Raw genomic sequence first — 18312 nt, forward strand, 5'->3', positions numbered from 1 at the left:
GCCCACTGCGGCTGAGGGGCCCCAGCGACCTGGCAGCCCCGGGGGTGTCGAGGCTGCCCCAGCGGCGAAGATGAGGGTGCCCTGCTCCCTGCCACGCTCCGGTGGGTCTCTGCTGCCGGGATGGGCTGGGCAGGGGCGGGGGAGGGAGGCAAGAGGGTCCCTTGGCAGTGCCATGGGGCTCAGCTTGGGGCAGGGCCCTTCGGGAGCAGTGGGGTGATGTCGGGGAGGATGGGAGCGATTTCCCCTTCACCCGCACCAGGAGCATGGGCGGGCAGAGGCAGGTGGGATGAGAGCCCAGGCAGCGGTGAGTCTGGTGCCCAGCAGGGAAACGGGTGGTTATGGGCACCACATCAGGAGATATTGCAGGTGCCAGGATGCCTGTCCGTCCGTCTGTCGGCAGCCAGCCTGCCAACCACTCAGCCTAGCCTGGGTAACTGCTGACTGATTTCTAAATGCTCCCATAACCTGCAGTCGGTGCAGTTTCCTTTTTCCCCCAGGGTGCTGCAAAAAGAGGCACCCAAAACCCTTGCTGAGTTTGCCAGGCATCCTGCAGCCTGGCCGCACCCAGGGTGCTGCTTCAAGGCATAGGGACATGTGGGAACACCCCTGAAAGGATGCTCCTGTCGTCCCACTGAGTGGAGGATCAGAGCAGTCCCAGATGTTCGTGCCCCAGCACCGGCATGGCGGGGGCATGGTGCCTGGTGGGGCCAGGGCTCACAAACATAGGAGAAGGAAACACAGAGGAAGGAAGGGGCATCCCCCTCCAAAGGCATCAGCAGCCGGGGGCATCCGCATGGCTCTTCAGGTGTGGGCACATCCACTGGACACATGCAGGTGGGCACCACCAGGGACAAACATCTGCTGGAGTACACAGGAGTGTGACCTGTGTACCCCAACATGGCCCACAGTTGGCACCTCTCCCTGCTCCCCACACGCATGCACACACATGCACATGCAACACACATGCACATGTGTGTACACACACACACACACACATACAGAGGGGACAACACTCACTCTGCCTCTGCACTGCGGGCTGACAGCCAGGAATTGCAGTGCCAGTGGAGAAAAGGTTTCTCACGCCTCTGCAAATGGAGCTGAAGGGCAAATCACTTTTGATGTGCCAAAATATTCCAAATTTCCTCCCTCTGGGAAAGCAGAAGGAAGCCTTGCAACCTCCTGATCCCAATAAATACCTAGGGGGAAAGAGTGCCCTTTCTCAGCCCCGCTGGAGTGATGCTGTGAAGATTTAAATATCTCCCTCCCTAAACAAGCAGAGATGCTGAAAATGCTGGGCAATTAGGAGAGAAAGGGGCAAGAAAAGGCCTATGCGGTGTGTGTGTGTGTGCAAGAGGGGCCCCTCCAAGACACGGGAGCACGTCAGTGGCAGCCCCTCCATCCCCACAGCCATGCCCCCCAGGAGGGGAGGCTGGCGGGGGCCTGGGATGGAGCCGGGGGAGGGTGCGCAGGGGGAGATTTTGCTGCGATGTTTAATATTCAGGTCACATGACGATGGCAGCAGGAGCAGCACCAGCATCCCCGCTTCACTGAAAAAGCCACTGGAGAAGAAGGGGAAGGAGAGGGGGGAGAAGAGGATACAGGGAAGAAAGAGAGAGGTAAAAGCAGAGCCTCATAGCCCACCGTTCTTGCGCCAGCGGCAGGCTAGAAAAGTAGGGGGGAGACCCACCCCCTTGGGAGAGGATTCGGAGACAAAGGAAGCTTCATGTTCAAAGGTAGGATGCTCTGGGCTTGGCAGGGCTGGGCGATGCCGGAGGGACACTGCTGGGGCTTTTTGTGCAGGCACCCTCCGCCGTGCCCCCACGCTGCCCAGCTCTGGCCATGGGGGAGGAATAAACCCGAAGGGCACTGGGGGGAAATCGGTCCTTGCTTTGTCTTTCCTCTTTTTTTTTCCTTTTGGTGGCAGCAGTCTGACATGGGCTGGTTACAGTGCTGATGGGGAGTAGCTGGCGCCAGTGGCTGCTCTGAAAGAAAGAGATAATCCCAGCTGGTCCAGGGCTGGGGAAAGCCCACAAGCTGCTCGGCACTGGCTTGTCCCTTGCCAGTGACAGGCAGCCACTGCGGGGGCAGCAGGGACATCTCCTGTGCTGCTCTCTGGGCATCTGCACAGGAGACAGTGGGTAGGCAGGGAGCCCCAGCACTGGTGGGCAGATGGGCAGGGGGACAGGCAGCTGCAGTGGCATGGGTACAGGGCTGCTCAGCATCCTCTTGCCTTGTGATGCCCAGGCGGCAAACTGAGATATGGGGTAAAGAGTGCACAGCCAGGGAGCGGCACCGAGGGTACAGCCGGGACTGAGGCGAGCATCTAATCCTGTGGCAGCTGGGCTGGGGACGTGCCCAGCCCCTTCACCTCCAGCTCCTGTGTCTCCAGAGAGGCTTCAGCACACGCTGCCCTAGATTTCACTGTGGCCCTGGCAGAGCCGGGCTCCTGCCCAAGCCCTCTGCAGAGCGCTGGGGGGAAGGAAGGTCATTGCTGGGAAGGCTGCTGCAGCCCAGGGCTAGAATGAGTTTCCCTGCCTCACCTGAAATGCCCAGTGATTCTCAGGCCAGGCAAAAAGATCTGGTAAGAAGAATGTTCTGCACCCTGAGGTCAAGTGGTGCATCCAGCATGTCTGGGCCTTTGGCCTGCACAGCTGGGAGAAATGCCTTGGGGTCATCATAGAAACTGAGGGGAGAAAGGGATTTTTCCAGTAGAGAGATGCTCAGTCCAGCATGTCTGCAGATCTGAAGCAAGGAGCAGATCCTAATGCCTGCAAGCCCCAGGGAGGCTGTGCTACTGAAGCAGCTGCTTGCTTTCCTTTCTAAGGACCTTGCCTCACTCTCTGAGGGCCTGCTCCTGGCAGCTGCCTTCAGGCTCTGAACCCATCCCTCTTTCCCATTCCATGTCTGCAGGGAGTGGGACTATGGATCTGGGGTCACGCGGGTGTAAGGGGCTGGGGCAAGGCACATGTGGATCGCTGCCTCCAGCCAGAGCAGGACAGCTTTGTGCCACACGGGAGGAGAGCCGCAACGAGGCCATCCATGTGTTACGTAGGGGTTATATAGCCTTTTCTTGCTGGAAGCTGGGTTGTGGTGAACGAGGGTTTGCAGCCCTCCCTCCCTCTTGCCACTCAGACAAAGGACAGGAAGGCAGGGGGAGGGAATGCGACTGTATCTGGGTTATCCAGACAGAGTAGATGTTAGTCCCCACTACCTGTGCCCATAAGGGACCTGCAAGGCCACCTCTGTCCCCAGTTAGCTGCTGCAAACGTCAGAGGCAGGCAGACATGAAGGGTGTGCTGAGGTAGTGGTGTTTGCTGCTGGCCACATATGCTGGCCCTCCAGGTGAGGTTTTGGGGTGGATTGGCGGGCATCAGAAGCAGGAGCTAGTTGGGACCACTAGGACCTCTCCAGGCACCCACTGCCCTTCTGGCCCTGCCTGTCCCAGCCCCTGATGCTGCATCTCTCCCTGCTCCAGACCCAAGTGGAGCATCTCCTGTGAGCCAGAGGTTATCCTCAAGCAGCCCTGCCCAAGGAACTGTGCAGCAGAGATATCATCAGCAACCGCCCTCTTAAATGAGCTTTGTTTAGCACACAGAACAAAGCAGCAGGGAAAAGGGTGGCAATGCAAATAGCAGATGTAAGTGGTTAACCTTGGCTAACCCTCTATTCATTATCAGCTGTACTGGCTGTAGTGCCCTATCATGTATTTATTACAGGGGACAGCTGGAGGGGCTACAGGATATGCCTAGAATGCACAATGCTACCCCTTGACCAGTCAGTCATGAGGCTTCCTAGCAGCATTAGCATTACTGCACATAAACCAGAGCCATTTACATGAGAGCAGGTAGACACGTTTCATGTCTCAAGGTACCTCTTGTAGTTCTGGCTCTGGTTTTGCACACCCTGGCTTCCCTGGCAGGCTGTTCCTCAGTTGGCTGCTTGGATTCCTCTGTGGGATTCAAGAGGTGGAAAATTGTGTGCAGAAAGCTAAACCCTTGAGTACCTCTTTGCACACTGGGGGCTTTCCTTCCAGAGGTTGTATGGGAAGGCACCCCACACAGAGAGGAAGGCAAGTGACTGAGAGGAGAAAGGGAGGTTGTCTATCCTGAGACCTTGAATGTCCAAGATCAAAACGCCCAGGGGTGACATCAGTGATACATGAAATATTTAAGGAGACTTCTAGAGATCTTTTCTCTTGGTCTCAGGGCTTTTATAGGTGCTCAGGAACCTGAATCTGAAAAAGCTGCTCCAGCCACTGCAAGCTCCTGGCTCCAGTAGCAAAACCTGCAAAGGGATGTCCATGTATTGTGATGTCCACAGAAGTTAGCAACACCTGCTAGCTCTGGGCAAAGCATCTCTTGGTGAGACTGAGGGATGAGTTATGCACTTAGTGAGCCTTGAGGCTGGCTGCCAGAAATTTCCCTTCTTCCTCCTCCCTGTGTAAGAACAAGGAGTTGAAGGAATAAAAGAGAGGGCAACAGACTCCCTGAGGAGACGCTACTGCCTGGGCAGTGAAGGGGTCACAGCCTACATGGCTCAGGTCCTGCACCCATCCCACATAGCTGCTCAGCTGGGCTTTCTTCCCACCTTCACTTGTTCCCTGTCCACCTCTGGGGTTTATTTTCCCCCATTACTGCAGTAGCCAAGTGCCCCACTGGGGACACAGCCCCATGCCCCACATCCCCTCATCATTGCCTGTCTCACTCTCTCTTGTCCCTGTCTCTGGGGAAGGTGGGACCCCAGCAGGGCTGTGTGAGGTGCACACTGGAGGATGCTGCAGCAGGATGAGGAGCTCGGCACAGCCACACGACTATGGTACAAGTGGCATGGGGCAGACTGATAGAGGAAAAATGAAGGACAGGGTGCAGGGGAGCTGGCTGGCTGCTGTGCCGGAGAGATGGGCTTTCCTGGCTGGCAGCAGCTTTGAGAAAGCTGGAAGAAGACAACAGGAGCCCCAGGGGATGCTCTGTTAGCAGGAAAGGCACAGACTAGCTGTGACGGGTGTAAGAGCGGATTGCAGCTGAGAAGCACTCAGCTCAGCAGGCTGCCTCCTCGGGCAGCTGCCCGGCGGCAGCATGAAGTGCTCCAGATTGCCAGTCTGGTTCAAGCCAATGGTCTGTCTTGTGCTCTGGTCCCCCCAGGGTGCTGCTTCATGCTTCAGGAGAGGATAATGATAGCTCAGAGTGCCTTTGCTTGTGGGGAAGAGCAGGAGGGGGCAGCCATCCTCCGTCAGACGTCTCCTCTGGGGGCAAGGTGGAACACAGGTGATACCCACAGTGCTGTATTGGTGGCTGTGCGACCACCCTCTTACATGGAGGGAAGATCTCTTCTCCCAGTTTAACATAAAAGGCTTCCCAAGTGGTCTAAGAGGAGCTGGCTGGAGGTACCCTCCCTGCCAAGCATGGACCTTCCGCAAGGTCTGCCCTCAGCACACGGTAGTGGGATATTAAGGCTTATATAAAATGTAAAACCTTCACTGTGTAGAGCATCCCTTGTGTCTGCACAGGAGCTTTGACGTGGAATGCTAGGCATGATCAGCAGCCAGCTATGCAGCCTGTTTCATCCTAACCCTGTCCTTGAACAAAAATCTCTCTGACCTCTCCCCAACCCTGGCCTCTACCTAGCTGGCTGAGCTGTTGTGGGGACCCCAGACTGATTCTATCAGTGGCCCCAGCCTGGTGGCCTCTCCAAGGCATGTGTCACCTACCAAATGGCAGCTGCCTGCCTGGATGCTCATGTCCTCCTATGCAGCCAGCAGATTCTGCTGAGAGAAGCAAAAAACTCTGCCAAAGTGATGGAAAGGGATAATTTAGTGTGAGATACTTGAACTAAAGTGGCATACAAAACAAGTGGAGTGCTTATGAAGCAAAAACACATGCTGTCCTTGTCCTGGAAAAATAACCATCTAAATGAGACAAAGCATGGGGGAGTCAAGTAATTAAAGTGGGAAAGGCTCTAGTTTGCAGCTGGTTTGTTTATGAAAGGTATTTGATTCCCATCTCCTTCATCTTCCTTTCCAGATTCATCCCTCATACCTCCCTTCCCCAGCAATTACAGATTTTCTGCTGTGCCTTGTCCTCTCCCAACCTCTGGCTTCCTCCCAGCAGGTGGAAGCTGCTCACTAATGAGATAAGAGATGGAGATAAATGGATAAGGCCCGCCCCAAGCTGTGTGTATCATCACCCAAGAAAGAGTCAGGGAGGATGGAAAGCCCACAGGGCCTTTCTTTTTGCCCGTTTGTTTTACATGGAAGAAATGAGGAGGGAGAGGTGAGGAGGGAAAGGTGCAGATGATTAGTTTTTTGATCACAATGATTAGTTTCTTGAGCATGACAAAACCCATCAATCTACGGGTGGGATGCAAGTGCAGAGTTTGTGGCCATGATTGGCACTTCCACCACTGCCTTCTTCTGAGGAACTCAGCCTGCACAGCAGGGTCAGTAACAGCCACCCCTGGCAATGGCCAAACTTACAAGTCTTCACAGTAGATTCCAAACTCTGTTTCAATGCCAGGACTCCACGCATAATTTTTGAAAGTGTGTTCCATCGCAAATTTCATGCTAAACTTGGAGGGAGAAAACACTGGTGATCCTGGTGAGTACTGGGAGGCAAAAATGAGGAGACACACAGAGCCTTGGACATGTGGTTAGGTGCTCCACTTCACTGGGTCTGCTCTCGCTGTTTGGAATAGCCATCAATATGTTGCATGCCTGACAAACCCCACTTCTCCACCTCCTCATCTGGAGTAATACCTAGAAGAGTGTGCTGGAAACTCAAGTAAATATTCCTCCATGAAGAATCTTATTGCTAAAATCTTACCATTCAGTTATCCTCAATAGCCCTTGAAATGGATGCTCAAAGTTGCCCTGAGTCCCTGTGACAGCAGGGAGGTTCTTATTACACCTTAATGATGATTTTTCAATCTTTCTCCCCATGCAGGGCCAGTGGAGAGCAAAAACGAAGCAGCCATGTCTGAGCTGGTCCCAGAGCCACGACAAAAACCAGTCGTACCAATGAAACCCATGGGCATTAACGCCAACTTGCTGGGCTACATCGGTATTGACACCATCATTGAGCAGATGCGCAGGAAAACCATGAAGACAGGTTTTGACTTCAACATCATGGTTGTAGGTAGGCAGAGACCAGGTGAGGTACTGGGAATCATGACCAGGGACTGTCCTATGAGGCTAGGTGGGAAGGCGAGCCCTGCAGGGAGGGCATGAGGGAGTAGATAGTGCTTGCTTTGGGGGAAATGAGAGCTTGCACAAGGCAAGGAGACACCTACAGCCTCCTCTCTTGACAGCCTGGCTCCATTCCCTGGGCCTGCTGGCATTGGCAGGCTGTGGCAGATGTCACAAGCTTCCTCTTTGCAATCCTCAGGTCAGAGCGGCCTGGGAAAGTCAACCCTGGTGAACACCCTCTTCAAATCCCAGGTGAGCCGCAAATCTTCAGGCTGGAACAGGGAGGAGAAGATCCCCAAGACAGTGGAGATCAAAGCCATTGGGCATGGTAAGAGCCAGGCTGCTGGGGTGGAGGGAATGTTGATGTTTCAGCATAGTCTTGCAGAATACCCCAGTAGTCCATGTAAACTCCAGTAGTCCATACAAACCCCAGTAGTCCATGCAAACAGTTCTTTGGTATTAGGCAGCCCTTTCTCCTTTCTCCATGGGAAGCTAAAGGACAAGTGCCATTTTTAGATGGTCTTAGACCCAGGCAAGGCTTTTCTTAAACAGCAGTGCCACTGATGCCACAGCCAAAAGTGAGGGGTAGAAAAAGAGTTATAGATATTTTGTCTGCCCAGACGTTAGACTGTGTGTCTGGATGAAGCCTTACTTTAAGTCATTCCCACCTGCAGATGCTTAATAATCTATACAAATTGCATTGGTGAGCCCCATCCCAAGCCTGGTAGAGCATATCTCCTGGTGGCAAAGCATCCGCACAGCTTCTGCAGTGATGCAGAGTAGTGAGCACCATCTCAGATTCAGGATGATGTATTGGAGGGGAGGACAAGTTGTATAAGGTAGGTCCTACCTTTGGGCCACAGATTGAGCACAAATACATTTTCCTGTGGCAGAGTGGCTTTGGTGCAAGTTACCAAAATTTGGGGTCAGAAATGCAAGTGGGGGTCGCAACTGTTGAGGCATGACCCAGCCTGGCCTGGTCATGCTTGCTGGGCAGGGAAGAGGGCAGCACACTCTTGTTCCCTTGCAGGGCACAGAGACATGTTTCATGATTGAGCAGGTCCCCAGGGAGGTGTATGATTGCTTGCAATTTCTTCCCCAGTCATTGAAGAAGGTGGCGTCAAAATGAAGCTGACAGTGATCGACACACCAGGATTTGGGGACCAGATCAACAATGAGAACTGGTGAGTTTTACATGGTCAAGGCCTTGTGTCCCAGAAAGGGCTGGAGTTAAGACGGTGTATGGAGTGGCTGTTATCTACTTGTCCTGGAAAGCATCTGGGAACCTATTGCACTCAGGGGGCTGGTAATGGGGATGTGGAATTGTGAACACCATGGGTCTGTGTGCATGCTCAGGGCTATGCACACATTACATAGCAAGTGCCTATTTCTGTGCCCAGTTACAGAAACTCTTGAGCATCTCTGCTGATGGTGAGACACTTGTGGTAGATATTTTTTATGCCTGAGCCTGTTTTGCTGCTGTCAGAGCTGGGAACACTGTAGGCAGGAACATGAGGAGATTTGTGCCTATCTATTCATCTCTCTCTCCCACCTTCAACAGCTGGGAGCCTATTGAGAAATACATCAATGAGCAATATGAAAAATTTTTGAAAGAGGAGGTGAATATTGCAAGGAAGAAACGAATTCCAGACACGCGAGTGCACTGCTGCCTCTACTTCATCTCCCCTACAGGCCACTCGTACGTACTCAGGTCCCTCATCATTCCTTAAGCTCTTGGTGCCTCTGTGCCAGTTAGATACCCTGCACTGCTCCATCTCAGCTACAGGTCCAGGGGTCCTGAGTGTGGGGCTGGCCACTGTTTAGCTTAACTTTGGGTGCTGAAGGGCTTGAAAGGGTCTAGGATAACAGGGGCAGGAGAAATGCCACTGTCTTTTTTGGGAAAGGGCAGGATGGATGAGAAGAAGGAGATGAGAGCATGGTGGCAGCTAGCGGGGTATGTACAAGGGAGGTTTCACTGATGCCCTGATGCTGGAAGAGACACTAGGATGAAAGGCGAGGAGGGTAAAGTGATCCCTTCCATGTTGTTCCCTCTTGGGCTGCAGCCTGAGGCCTTTGGACCTGGAGTTCATGAAACATCTCAGCAAGGTAGTGAATATCATCCCGGTTATTGCCAAGGCTGACACCATGACCTTGGAGGAGAAGACCGAATTCAAACAAAGAGTGAGTATCTCCTCTCCTGCACAGGATCCTTCCCAGCCCCGGCTTGGAGGTGGGAGAAATGAGCAGTATCCTTCCTGGGATTGCAGTGCAGTCCCCAGAGCATGCATAGCGTCCAGTGCTGGGTTGGTGTGTAAGTCCTGAAGATGCAGCTGTTTATGGCTCTGATGGCCCCTGTGAAAGGGGGAAGAAATGTGTGTATCCCTGTGCCACATCATGATATGCTCTGTCACGGTAATTGCAGAGCCAGACAAGTAATGGGAGTTGGGGAAGAAAGACTCATCATTGCTGCCGTGTGTCCTCACTTTGCTGCACGCTTCCCAGGGGACAATCCCTCCAGCCCCTGCCCACTGGAGTGATGTCCCAGATGTGTTTGCCTGGCCATCCCACCTTTCCTCCCTTCAGGTTTGTGTTGCTTTTGCTCAAAAATGTCTCTCTGCCCAGGTGCGCAAAGAGCTAGAAGTAAACGGGATCGAGTTTTACCCCCAGAAAGAATTTGATGAGGACTTGGAGGATAAAACAGAGAATGACAAAATCAGGGTAGGAAACATTTTATTATAGGAAGGGAAGGGGGGATGAGGGCTGGTGATATTTAATGAATGTAAAACAGACATGTGTCACTATAAAGTTTCGTGCTTCTTGGTCCCTGAATGAAAGTTGCAATGGATATAAGGGATGGTCATTCCTCCTTCCCAGCTTAATTTGTCCCTGCTGTTAAGACAGGATGCTATGAAGGCTGAGTGAGGCAGGACTATATTTCACCTCCTCTTGTTGAATGCTCTGTTTGGCCACCATTAAGGTCCAAAGGGGCCTGGTGTGTGGCTGATGTCCAGCCTCTGTCCCAAACAACTACCCCAGGAGTCCTCTCATCTGCTGACCAAACTCAACCTTTCTCTCCCAGCCCCTGTGAGAAGGCTTGTCCCATCTTTCCCTCCTCAGAGCATTAGAAACTGTCTCCTAATTTCCAGACTGTGTTTGTTCATGGCCAGGTTGTACCCAGGTTATATATGTGTTCTTGTGCCAACACTGACTCAAGCAGTTCTCCTACCTAGTGGTCCCCTCCACCACTCAAGGCATTTATAGAGAACAATATTATCCTTTGCTGACCTCCTGGTCAGCTAAAGGAGACAAGCTTCTTTGGATGAGCTTCCCACTCCTCAGTAGTCCATGCTTCTAGTCACTTTTTTCTGTGCCTGCTCCAGTTTGATTTGATTTGCTGGTAGCCCATGCTCCCCTATCTCTTCTGAGATCTGACCTCCTAAGCCCGTGGACCACATGTGCTTTTTAAACAATTGCATCACACTGGTGGCTCATGGTCATCTTGTAACTGACTAGCACATGGGGCCCTTCCACTCCCTCAGTCACTGCTTGTTCATGAGCTCTGAAGTCATAGCAGAACTTCTTGATGTTATTCCCTAAATGCTGCTCTATGTGCCTCAAATTTACATCTTCCTAGATAATAATTCAGTCCGCCTTTGCCCTGACAACACCTCTTAGCCTTGTGATGCTAGTGCATTTAATTATCCCACTCATCTTTTTTGTGGCTAGGCCATTAATGAAAATAGATTGGCCTCCATGGCAGTCCTCAAGAAACTCCAGGAGTCTTGCACTGCAGCCTAACACTTGTCCTTTCAACTCCCTCCACTGTAACAGCCCCAACAGAAATTCCCAGCTTCCCTATCTTAATTAATCATTTCCTATTTGACAATACATCACACATTCTGGAGAAGACTAGATGGGTTTTGTTTCTTCTCCGAACTGTTACTGGTTTTGAGGAGGGCACCACATTTTGTTCTGCATTTCAGCGCCATGCCCTAGGTTTGGATAATCACACATAAGAAATAAGCTGCTTTTAAATCTTCATTCCTGCCGTAATTGAAGTCTCTTGTCAGGCCCAGGAACACATATAAAGCAGAGTAAACCTATGAACATCTGCACAACCTTATGGATAGCAGGGTCTCCTGCACCCTGCACTCTGGATACAGATGTTTTCTCCCTGTGCTTAGAGATACCTGTGTTCCCAGTAGCCTCACCTACTGTCCCACTTCCCAGGAAAGCTGCACCCCTACCCCATTTTGGGCCTTCCTCAGTACAACCATTTCAGCCATTACACTTATTGAATGTTCATGTGTCTTGTTGGAGAGGATTATTTCGAGTTCTTTACTTCTTCTGGTGAAGAACAATAAACTGGGTGAGAAATACTGACTGCAGACTCTCCATATGAGCAGCCCTGAGCTGACAGACCCTCTCCTGGTTACACCAAGGTACTTCTTCTCTGGTCATCCCCCTCTTCAGAAATGCTGGAGATGGGTGCAGAAAAGCTCTTGCCCCTGCTACAAAGCCTTGGCCCTTAGCTACCCACTAAGCTCGTGGGGTGCAAGGATGCCTGTAAAGCAAGGGCCCAAAATGCTAGGGATAGCACTGACTGGTGAAAAGGACAGTCAGTGAGGTGTTGCTCTGGAGAACCTCTTCCCTTAGAGAAGGTCTTGTGAGCTGACAGGAGGAAAGGTGGACAGGGAACAGGGATGATGCTGCTCTCTGGAATTGGTTCAATAGGTCTCTCCACATGTCTCTCCCCAGCAGGAAAGCATGCCCTTCGCAGTAGTGGGCAGCGACAAAGAGTATCAAGTGAATGGCAAAAGAGTCCTGGGCAGGAAAACACCTTGGGGAATCATTGAAGGTAAATTATCCCTTGCTTCTGAGAGCTGAAAGTATCTCTGCAGGCCCTAGTAATAGACAAGGGTCCAGACAACATGTCCCATGTCTACCTTCCCATCCCTTTTGCGATAAACTTTTTGACACCAAGCAAGAGGAGAATTCTCAAATAGCTCTCTGCTGGGAGGAAACTGCCATGGTCAGTGTGGTACCTCTACCACCAACTGGCAGAAGCTGGAGCCACTCCGAACGCTACAGTGTGTGACACTGAGCTCCTGAGGTCGCCTTGGTTTTCAAATGAAAATTCATATGTGACTGCTCAGCACCTGTTAGCATGTCTCCTCGATGACTGTCCTTTCTGAAGTATGCAGGTTCTGCCCACCTGAAACCTGCTGCATGGCAGTGACCTTCCCACACTCTGTAACCACAAAGGGGTTGTTGAAAAAATCAAATGTAACAATTGCTTGCTTTTTTTTCAGTGGAAAACCTCACTCACTGTGAATTTGCCCTACTTCGAGATTTTGTCATCAGGTAAGACCATGGTCAGTCACCAGTTTGCTCTTGATGAGCAGGAAGTCTTCCTGAGACCCTCTTAGAGTGAAATAGCCCCTATGGAAAGGAAAACAAAGTACATTTCAGGCTGTGAAAGCTTATTTGGGGTAGAGTTGGATTAAATTAAGGGGTAGATAATCTAGTGCCTCTCTTAGTGACATGACCACTATGTCAAACAGGTGCTAGTTTTCATGTCTGAGCTGGACACCTGGAGAAAAGCACGGTACTACTACCCCCCGTATATCCCTTAAGGATATTAGGTTGCAACGACTTCTATGTCAGCAATTGACAACATGTCTGAGCTGGAGTCAGTTAGAAAGAGGCGACTACCACATCCTAGACCATGTGTTCTACTAGGCTAAGGGATGTGCTGGAACATATGACCTGGAAGTAAAAAGCTCCATATTTCATTCAGCTTTCATTGCCCTGTCTCATTTCTACTGTTTCATGAAGTTGTCTCAGCACAAGTGATATCTGCCCCAAATTCTGTAGAAGACCTGCACATCCAGGGTCACCTCTGTTCCCTATAAGAACAGTAAGGTTTTAAAACAACAACAAAAATAGGAAAATAAGGGAAAGACACTTTGAAGCCAGAGCCCTGTAGCTCTTTCCACCTGTGGATATGGTGGTATTGAGACACTTGGCCAGGTACAATGCTTTGACATCACCCTACTGCCCTCTTTTTGTTCTGCAATACCTTCTGCAGCAGACATGCTTTCCCTAAGTCTTCCAGTAAAACATCCAAACCAAGTGACCATCATAAAGCATATAGCAATCCAAGCCCACAGGACTTCTATGGAGGTTAGGGACGATACTCACAGCAGTGTTCTGCACATTATGATCTGCAGTGGACCTGATACACCCTCCTGGTGCTTCCTTGTCTCACCACCGCTTCAGATGAGATAAGCTCATGTCTGCTCTCACACCAGGATGGCCAGTAGCTATCACACTGGCACAGGTGTGAGGAGGGCAGAACACTGGCAAGCACAGCCAGGAATTTCAGCCCATATCCTGCATCCTGCGTATGTGTTCTTGAACGCTGATGCTCCAACTCCAGTTGTGTATGATGGCACCCATGCCATCCATGCAGAAAAAAGGGTATGCTCATTAGCCAGACTGGCTGAAGAAATCTTCCATTTATCTCAGGGAATAAAATTATAATCAGATTAATACTGACTGTTCTGATATTGGTTATTGTATCCTCTTTCCAACCCAATATTCACTTTGCCCTCTGCAGGACCCACCTTCAGGACCTAAAAGAAGTGACCCACAACATCCACTATGAGACCTACAGGGCCAAGCGGCTGAATGACAACGGAGGGCTGCCCCCCATGACTGTTGAGACAGAGGAAAACCATGAAAGTAACCTGTGAATGACCCCTCTCACCCCGCTCTCACCTGATGTCTCTGGATAGGACAACCCACCCCTGCTACCCTTGACTCTACCATGCGCCTGTCTCTAAAGCATGTGGTGTGTTCTCCATGTGCATGAGAGGATGTGAGCATGAGTGCGTGTGTGCGTGTGCCCACCTGTGTGCCAGAGAGGGACCAAAGGTGTCTCCCCCATCCTTCCCAGAGTATTCTCATTCTCTGTTTTTTTTTGCACAGCAGACTGTCTGTCATCTTCCTTTCTCTCGTTTCTGTGTCTCAGCTGTGTGTCTTGCCTGGGGGAAACAGGGAGCGGGGGAAGGATTTTGAGGGCAGGAGGGCTTAGGAGGTGGGAGGTGTGGTGCATGCTGTGATCCTGTTTTTATCACTTGGAGACATGGCAAGGAGAGACTCCAGGAGAGATGGTGGAGTTGGTGCATGCAGTGTCTTCAAGTGACAACAGCAGAGATTTCTCTTGTGTCCTCAGTAGGTGGGAAGGTAGCTGGTTGGTCTGAGGGCATGGTGGCCCAGCATTTTATCCTCATTTCTTGCTGTGGCTTCCCAAGGAGAAATGGCAGCTTGGAAGTGGATAGATAGGGAAAGTGACTGACATGTTTTGTGGTTCAGGGGAAGTGACCTGTGGGAGGAGACAGAATTAGTTCTTGGGCTGTAGCATCTATTTGAGAAACTTCAGAGTACTTGGAGAAAATAGCCATATTTTCCAAAAGAAGCAACACCCAGAGGAAAAGAATGTGTTCCTGCTGCAGATGGTGCAACTGCCCTGCCCAGTGCTTATGTCACAGGCTTTTGATCCTGTGCAGATCAGACCAAGCTGTCCTGAGGTCACCCCACCTCATCCTCCATTGCAGCAGTCTCTCTCCACCAGCACAGAGCAGATCCTGGCCAGAGCGCAGGGAAGACAGTGCCATGGGGGGTCCCTGCTAGGAGCTCCCCCAGGGTCAGTCCTGCTCGGCACAGGGCCTTCAGGATCTTGGAAGAATGAAGAGTAGCCATGGATCTTGGAGGAATGCAAAGAGCACTGGGCCAAGGTGTCTCTCTGGGTCTTCAGTGGTGGTGGGAATACAAGCAATACCTCCTCCTCACTGAAACTGCTACTCCAGCAGTCTCAGCCTGTGCTGCTCCTCCACTCTCCTACTGCCCTCCCAGCTTCCATGTCCTCCTCTCCTGTGTTTTTGTTCGCATCCCTTTTAGCCCTCCATAGCTTTATTCCTTCCTTTCTTTCTCTGTCTCACTTTCTCTCCTCTCAACCCTTTCTGTCTCTCCTTCATTTCTCTGAGTACTTGAATCTTCCTCTTGTCCAGGCCATTCCCTCCCTCTCCCAGCACTCACACCTCCTCCTTATCAATGTGCTTTTGTTGTGTTGGGTTAAGAAGCTGTTATTCTACCTTCCCCTGGAGGGGACAGGGAAGGAAGGTAAAGACCCCGGAGCAGAAAGAGGCACAGCTTTACTCAAGACTATATGCTTGTTTCTAGCCATTGTCACTTCTTTTCTGGATGCTCCTGAGCCAGGTGGAAAGGGTCAGGGCAGAAGGGAGGACGGGAGAAAATCACAGATGTCCTGAGTTTGGCAGTGTCTGCCTGTCACCTAGCATGTCACAAGGGGTTGTCACCTCCAGGAGAATAGCTGGTTGCACTAAAAATGCATGTGCAGCATGCCATGGCACGAGATGGCAGTGCTGCTAGTAAGGGGAAGTGCGGTGGATTTGGGATAGGGGTTGGAGATGCTGGCCTGGGAGGGGGGAAGGGGTTCCAGCAAGGGAACAGCAGAGGAGGACTGAAGCCAAGCCTGAGGTTGGCTGACAGACCTGTATGAGGGCCGGAGCTGCTAAGAGGGTGCTCCAAGCCTTAGCAAAACTCTCTTAAGATCATATGTCCATCTTGTGGCTTTATCTGGTGCTGGCACTGCAAAGCAAAGGTCTCTTCACTCTCACTCCCACCTGTCAAACCAAATCAGCCATTCTCAGGACCACTAGGATGTGAGGGCCATACAGGCCCTTTGCAGCCCTTTCACCACTCATGTTCATGGCTCCTGGTGTTCCTGTATGCAGCGTGTGCATATAGCCTTGCACCCACCTTCCCACCTGCACCAGGCCTCCTTGGCCCTGCAGAGAACAATTCCTTGTCGCCAGTGCCAGCAGCCATATCATGGACCCTGCAGAAACCATCCTGCTATGCTGCTACCCATCCTGCCACCCACACAGGCAATCCACAGCCCAGCGTGGGGTCAAAGCCTCCTCCCAGCTTGTCTCCACTGCTCAGCCAGATGTGGAGGTGTCCCCAGCGGCACTGCTGACAGAAACATCTTCTCAGCCTACTCTGCTGTGGTTGCTCCTGCCTAACCTCTACATAATGTTTTAAACCCAGTGTAATAGGAAAGGCTCCCACAGGGCTCCTCTTCTTTACTGCACTGAAGCATGAAGCCCAACTCCATTGTCTTTAGCAGGGGCATGCAGAGGTGCACTTGCTTTCTCACACAGCTCTTTGATGGCCATGTGACTGCTCTAGAACTCTCTTGCCACCGGGCTGCATCACCCTGGGCTGTGGTATGGTCATTTCTATGACTTTGGGGCCTGCACAAGGGTTATGGCAGAGAGCCAATGCTACCCTGCTTCATGAAAGCAAAGCAGACCCCATGCAACAGAAGAGATGGTTTCCATCGCCTGTAACGTGGATTGCAAGGCCAAGGCTGTGTGTTTTGCCCTATAGGTTTAGGAATTTTGTTCATTTGTAATAAGGTGGTTTTTAAGCTCTGCTCTGTCATTTTCTGTTGGATCATGGACTACTTCTAAAGGATCCATAAAAGGTCACCAAGAAAAGCAAGCTCAGGTATTCCTCACTGCCATCTGCTCATGCAAATATCCTACCAGTATCTGCCTATCTACCAGGAAGTCTACAAACAGCAAATATAAAAAAATTTCCCGTGTTGTGCGACAGCAGGACATACTGTTGGGAAAAGGTCTCATCTGATGGAAGATCTGGGAAAAGCCTGAATGGATCCTCGCTCTCATGTACCACCAGCTCAGCCCCAGGATGACCACAGCAAGTCAGACGTTCCCCTCAGAGATAACACTTGAACAGTATCACAGAGGGGTAGAGTCTAAATTTTACCCTAGAGGTACCCACTCAGTGCATTCAGAGACTCACAAACTTCACCGCATAAGCCATTCACCAGAAAAATTTTGCAACGTATGCTAAATCCCAAAGTGGGAGGCAGATCGACCTCGCTGGGACGGCCCGGCCCGGTTGCGTGGGAACGGGCTGGATCAGGGAGCGGGAAGCAGGCCTGGCCGGAGCCGGCAGAGCTGCTCTGTCGTTGGGGGTGAAGCCCGGCGGCGCTGAGTGGCACTAGCGCACGTCCTGGGTGAAGAGAGCTGCCTGCAGTATACAAGGAATTGGCTTTTTTTAATGCCATGCAATTAGTGATGTCAGAGAGGTAGAGACCACTTAAGGTAGGGGTCCTCATCGCTTGGATTCAAAGTAAGGAAAACTCATCAGAGGCGAGGCCTGGTCAGAGCAGATCCTCTCCTTGGCGCCGGAGGAACGCCTCTTCCCGAAAACGCAGCCGGCTGCTCGACGCCAGCCCTCGCCCCGAGTGGGGATCGACAGACCAGCTTGACGGGCTTGGGCTTTGCTTTGATTGTGCTTGGGTCCTCCTCGCATCCCAGTCTTGGCTAGAGAAATCTTAGAAACCAGAGGCCTGGTAAAGGATCATCAAGTTGGTTTGGGGCTGGTAAACAATAGAAAAAATGCGCTCCAGAAATATTCTCCAGATAATGTTGACTTCGTAACTGACCTTTGACATGTAGAGCTTTTGCTGGTTTAAAGAGTTCCCTCAGTCCTTGACCTCAATCTATTCTTCGAGGTGCTGCTTAGTCACAGGTGGGTGCAGCATGGCTCCATGGGGTGCACACCCCTCCTGTGACAGCCCTAGACTGGCATGAAGGTGCAAACCAGTCCAGCTGCCTGATTATGCCCAGTGGTAGTGGCTGCATGTTATTTGCTTGTGTGAGTAGCTGGGAAGGAGTAAACATTACAGTGACTACATAGAAGTTCTTCCCAGTGAGGCAAACTGACGTGAAGCACTGCTGCGGGGCATGGTTGAGGAAGTGTTCTGGTAAGATCCAAGCTGTCAAGGAGCTAATTTTATTTAGCTTAGAAGTGTTTCCTGTTTGCATCTTGGAAGTGGAAAGAGCTTTCCTGCCTTCTCAGTCAGTCCCTCCCAGACAGTCTGAGAAATCTGCATCTAGCTCAGCTATGAAGTAATGACCCAATAGAATTTCTTAGTCAGGTTGGGTTTTTCTCATTAAAGCTAGACTTTTTAGTGTCTTCCTCCTTGAATAACTGCGTTTTTGACACAT

At 51.3% G+C, this 18312-nt stretch overlaps 1 protein-coding gene across 3 annotated transcripts; it reads left to right on the forward strand.

The window, feature by feature from the left end:
* The first annotated feature begins 6 nt into the window (after positions 1-6).
* SEPT3 (septin 3) lies at positions 7-15570 on the forward strand. 3 transcript variants are annotated; one of them, XM_026868592.1, is made up of 10 exons: positions 7-101; positions 6939-7130; positions 7380-7508; positions 8283-8364; positions 8742-8879; positions 9244-9361; positions 9803-9898; positions 11939-12038; positions 12493-12544; positions 13803-15570. In XM_026868592.1, the coding sequence occupies exons 1-10, from the start codon at positions 71-73 to the stop codon at positions 13936-13938; spliced, it is 1074 nt and encodes a 357-aa protein (XP_026724393.1). In that variant the 5' UTR covers positions 7-70; the 3' UTR covers positions 13939-15570. The 3 variants fall into 3 exon arrangements, with proteins under 3 accessions (XP_026724393.1, XP_026724394.1, XP_026724395.1); XM_026868593.1 differs by having other exon boundaries at positions 11942-12038; XM_026868594.1 differs by lacking the exon at positions 7-101 and adding an exon at positions 1494-1733.
* Positions 15571-18312: the final 2742 nt, after the last annotated feature.

This window comes from Athene cunicularia, assembly GCF_003259725.1.
Source record: "Athene cunicularia isolate RWA chromosome 1 unlocalized genomic scaffold, athCun1 chr1_part2, whole genome shotgun sequence".
NCBI classification, from domain to species: domain Eukaryota; kingdom Metazoa; phylum Chordata; class Aves; order Strigiformes; family Strigidae; genus Athene; species Athene cunicularia.

What these genes read in the sequence shown, in the direction of transcription:
- SEPT3 (XM_026868592.1), top strand. Translation starts at nt 71, where the DNA reads ATGAGGGTGCCCTGCTCCCTGCCACGCTCCG. An exon ending in CAGAGAATGACAAAATCAGG is followed by an intron (nt 9,899 to 11,938) that starts GTAGGAAACATT and finishes GTCTCTCCCCAG; the next exon opens with CAGGAAAGCATGCCCTTCGC. An exon ending in CTTCGAGATTTTGTCATCAG is followed by an intron (nt 12,545 to 13,802) that starts GTAAGACCATGG and finishes TGCCCTCTGCAG; the next exon opens with GACCCACCTTCAGGACCTAA.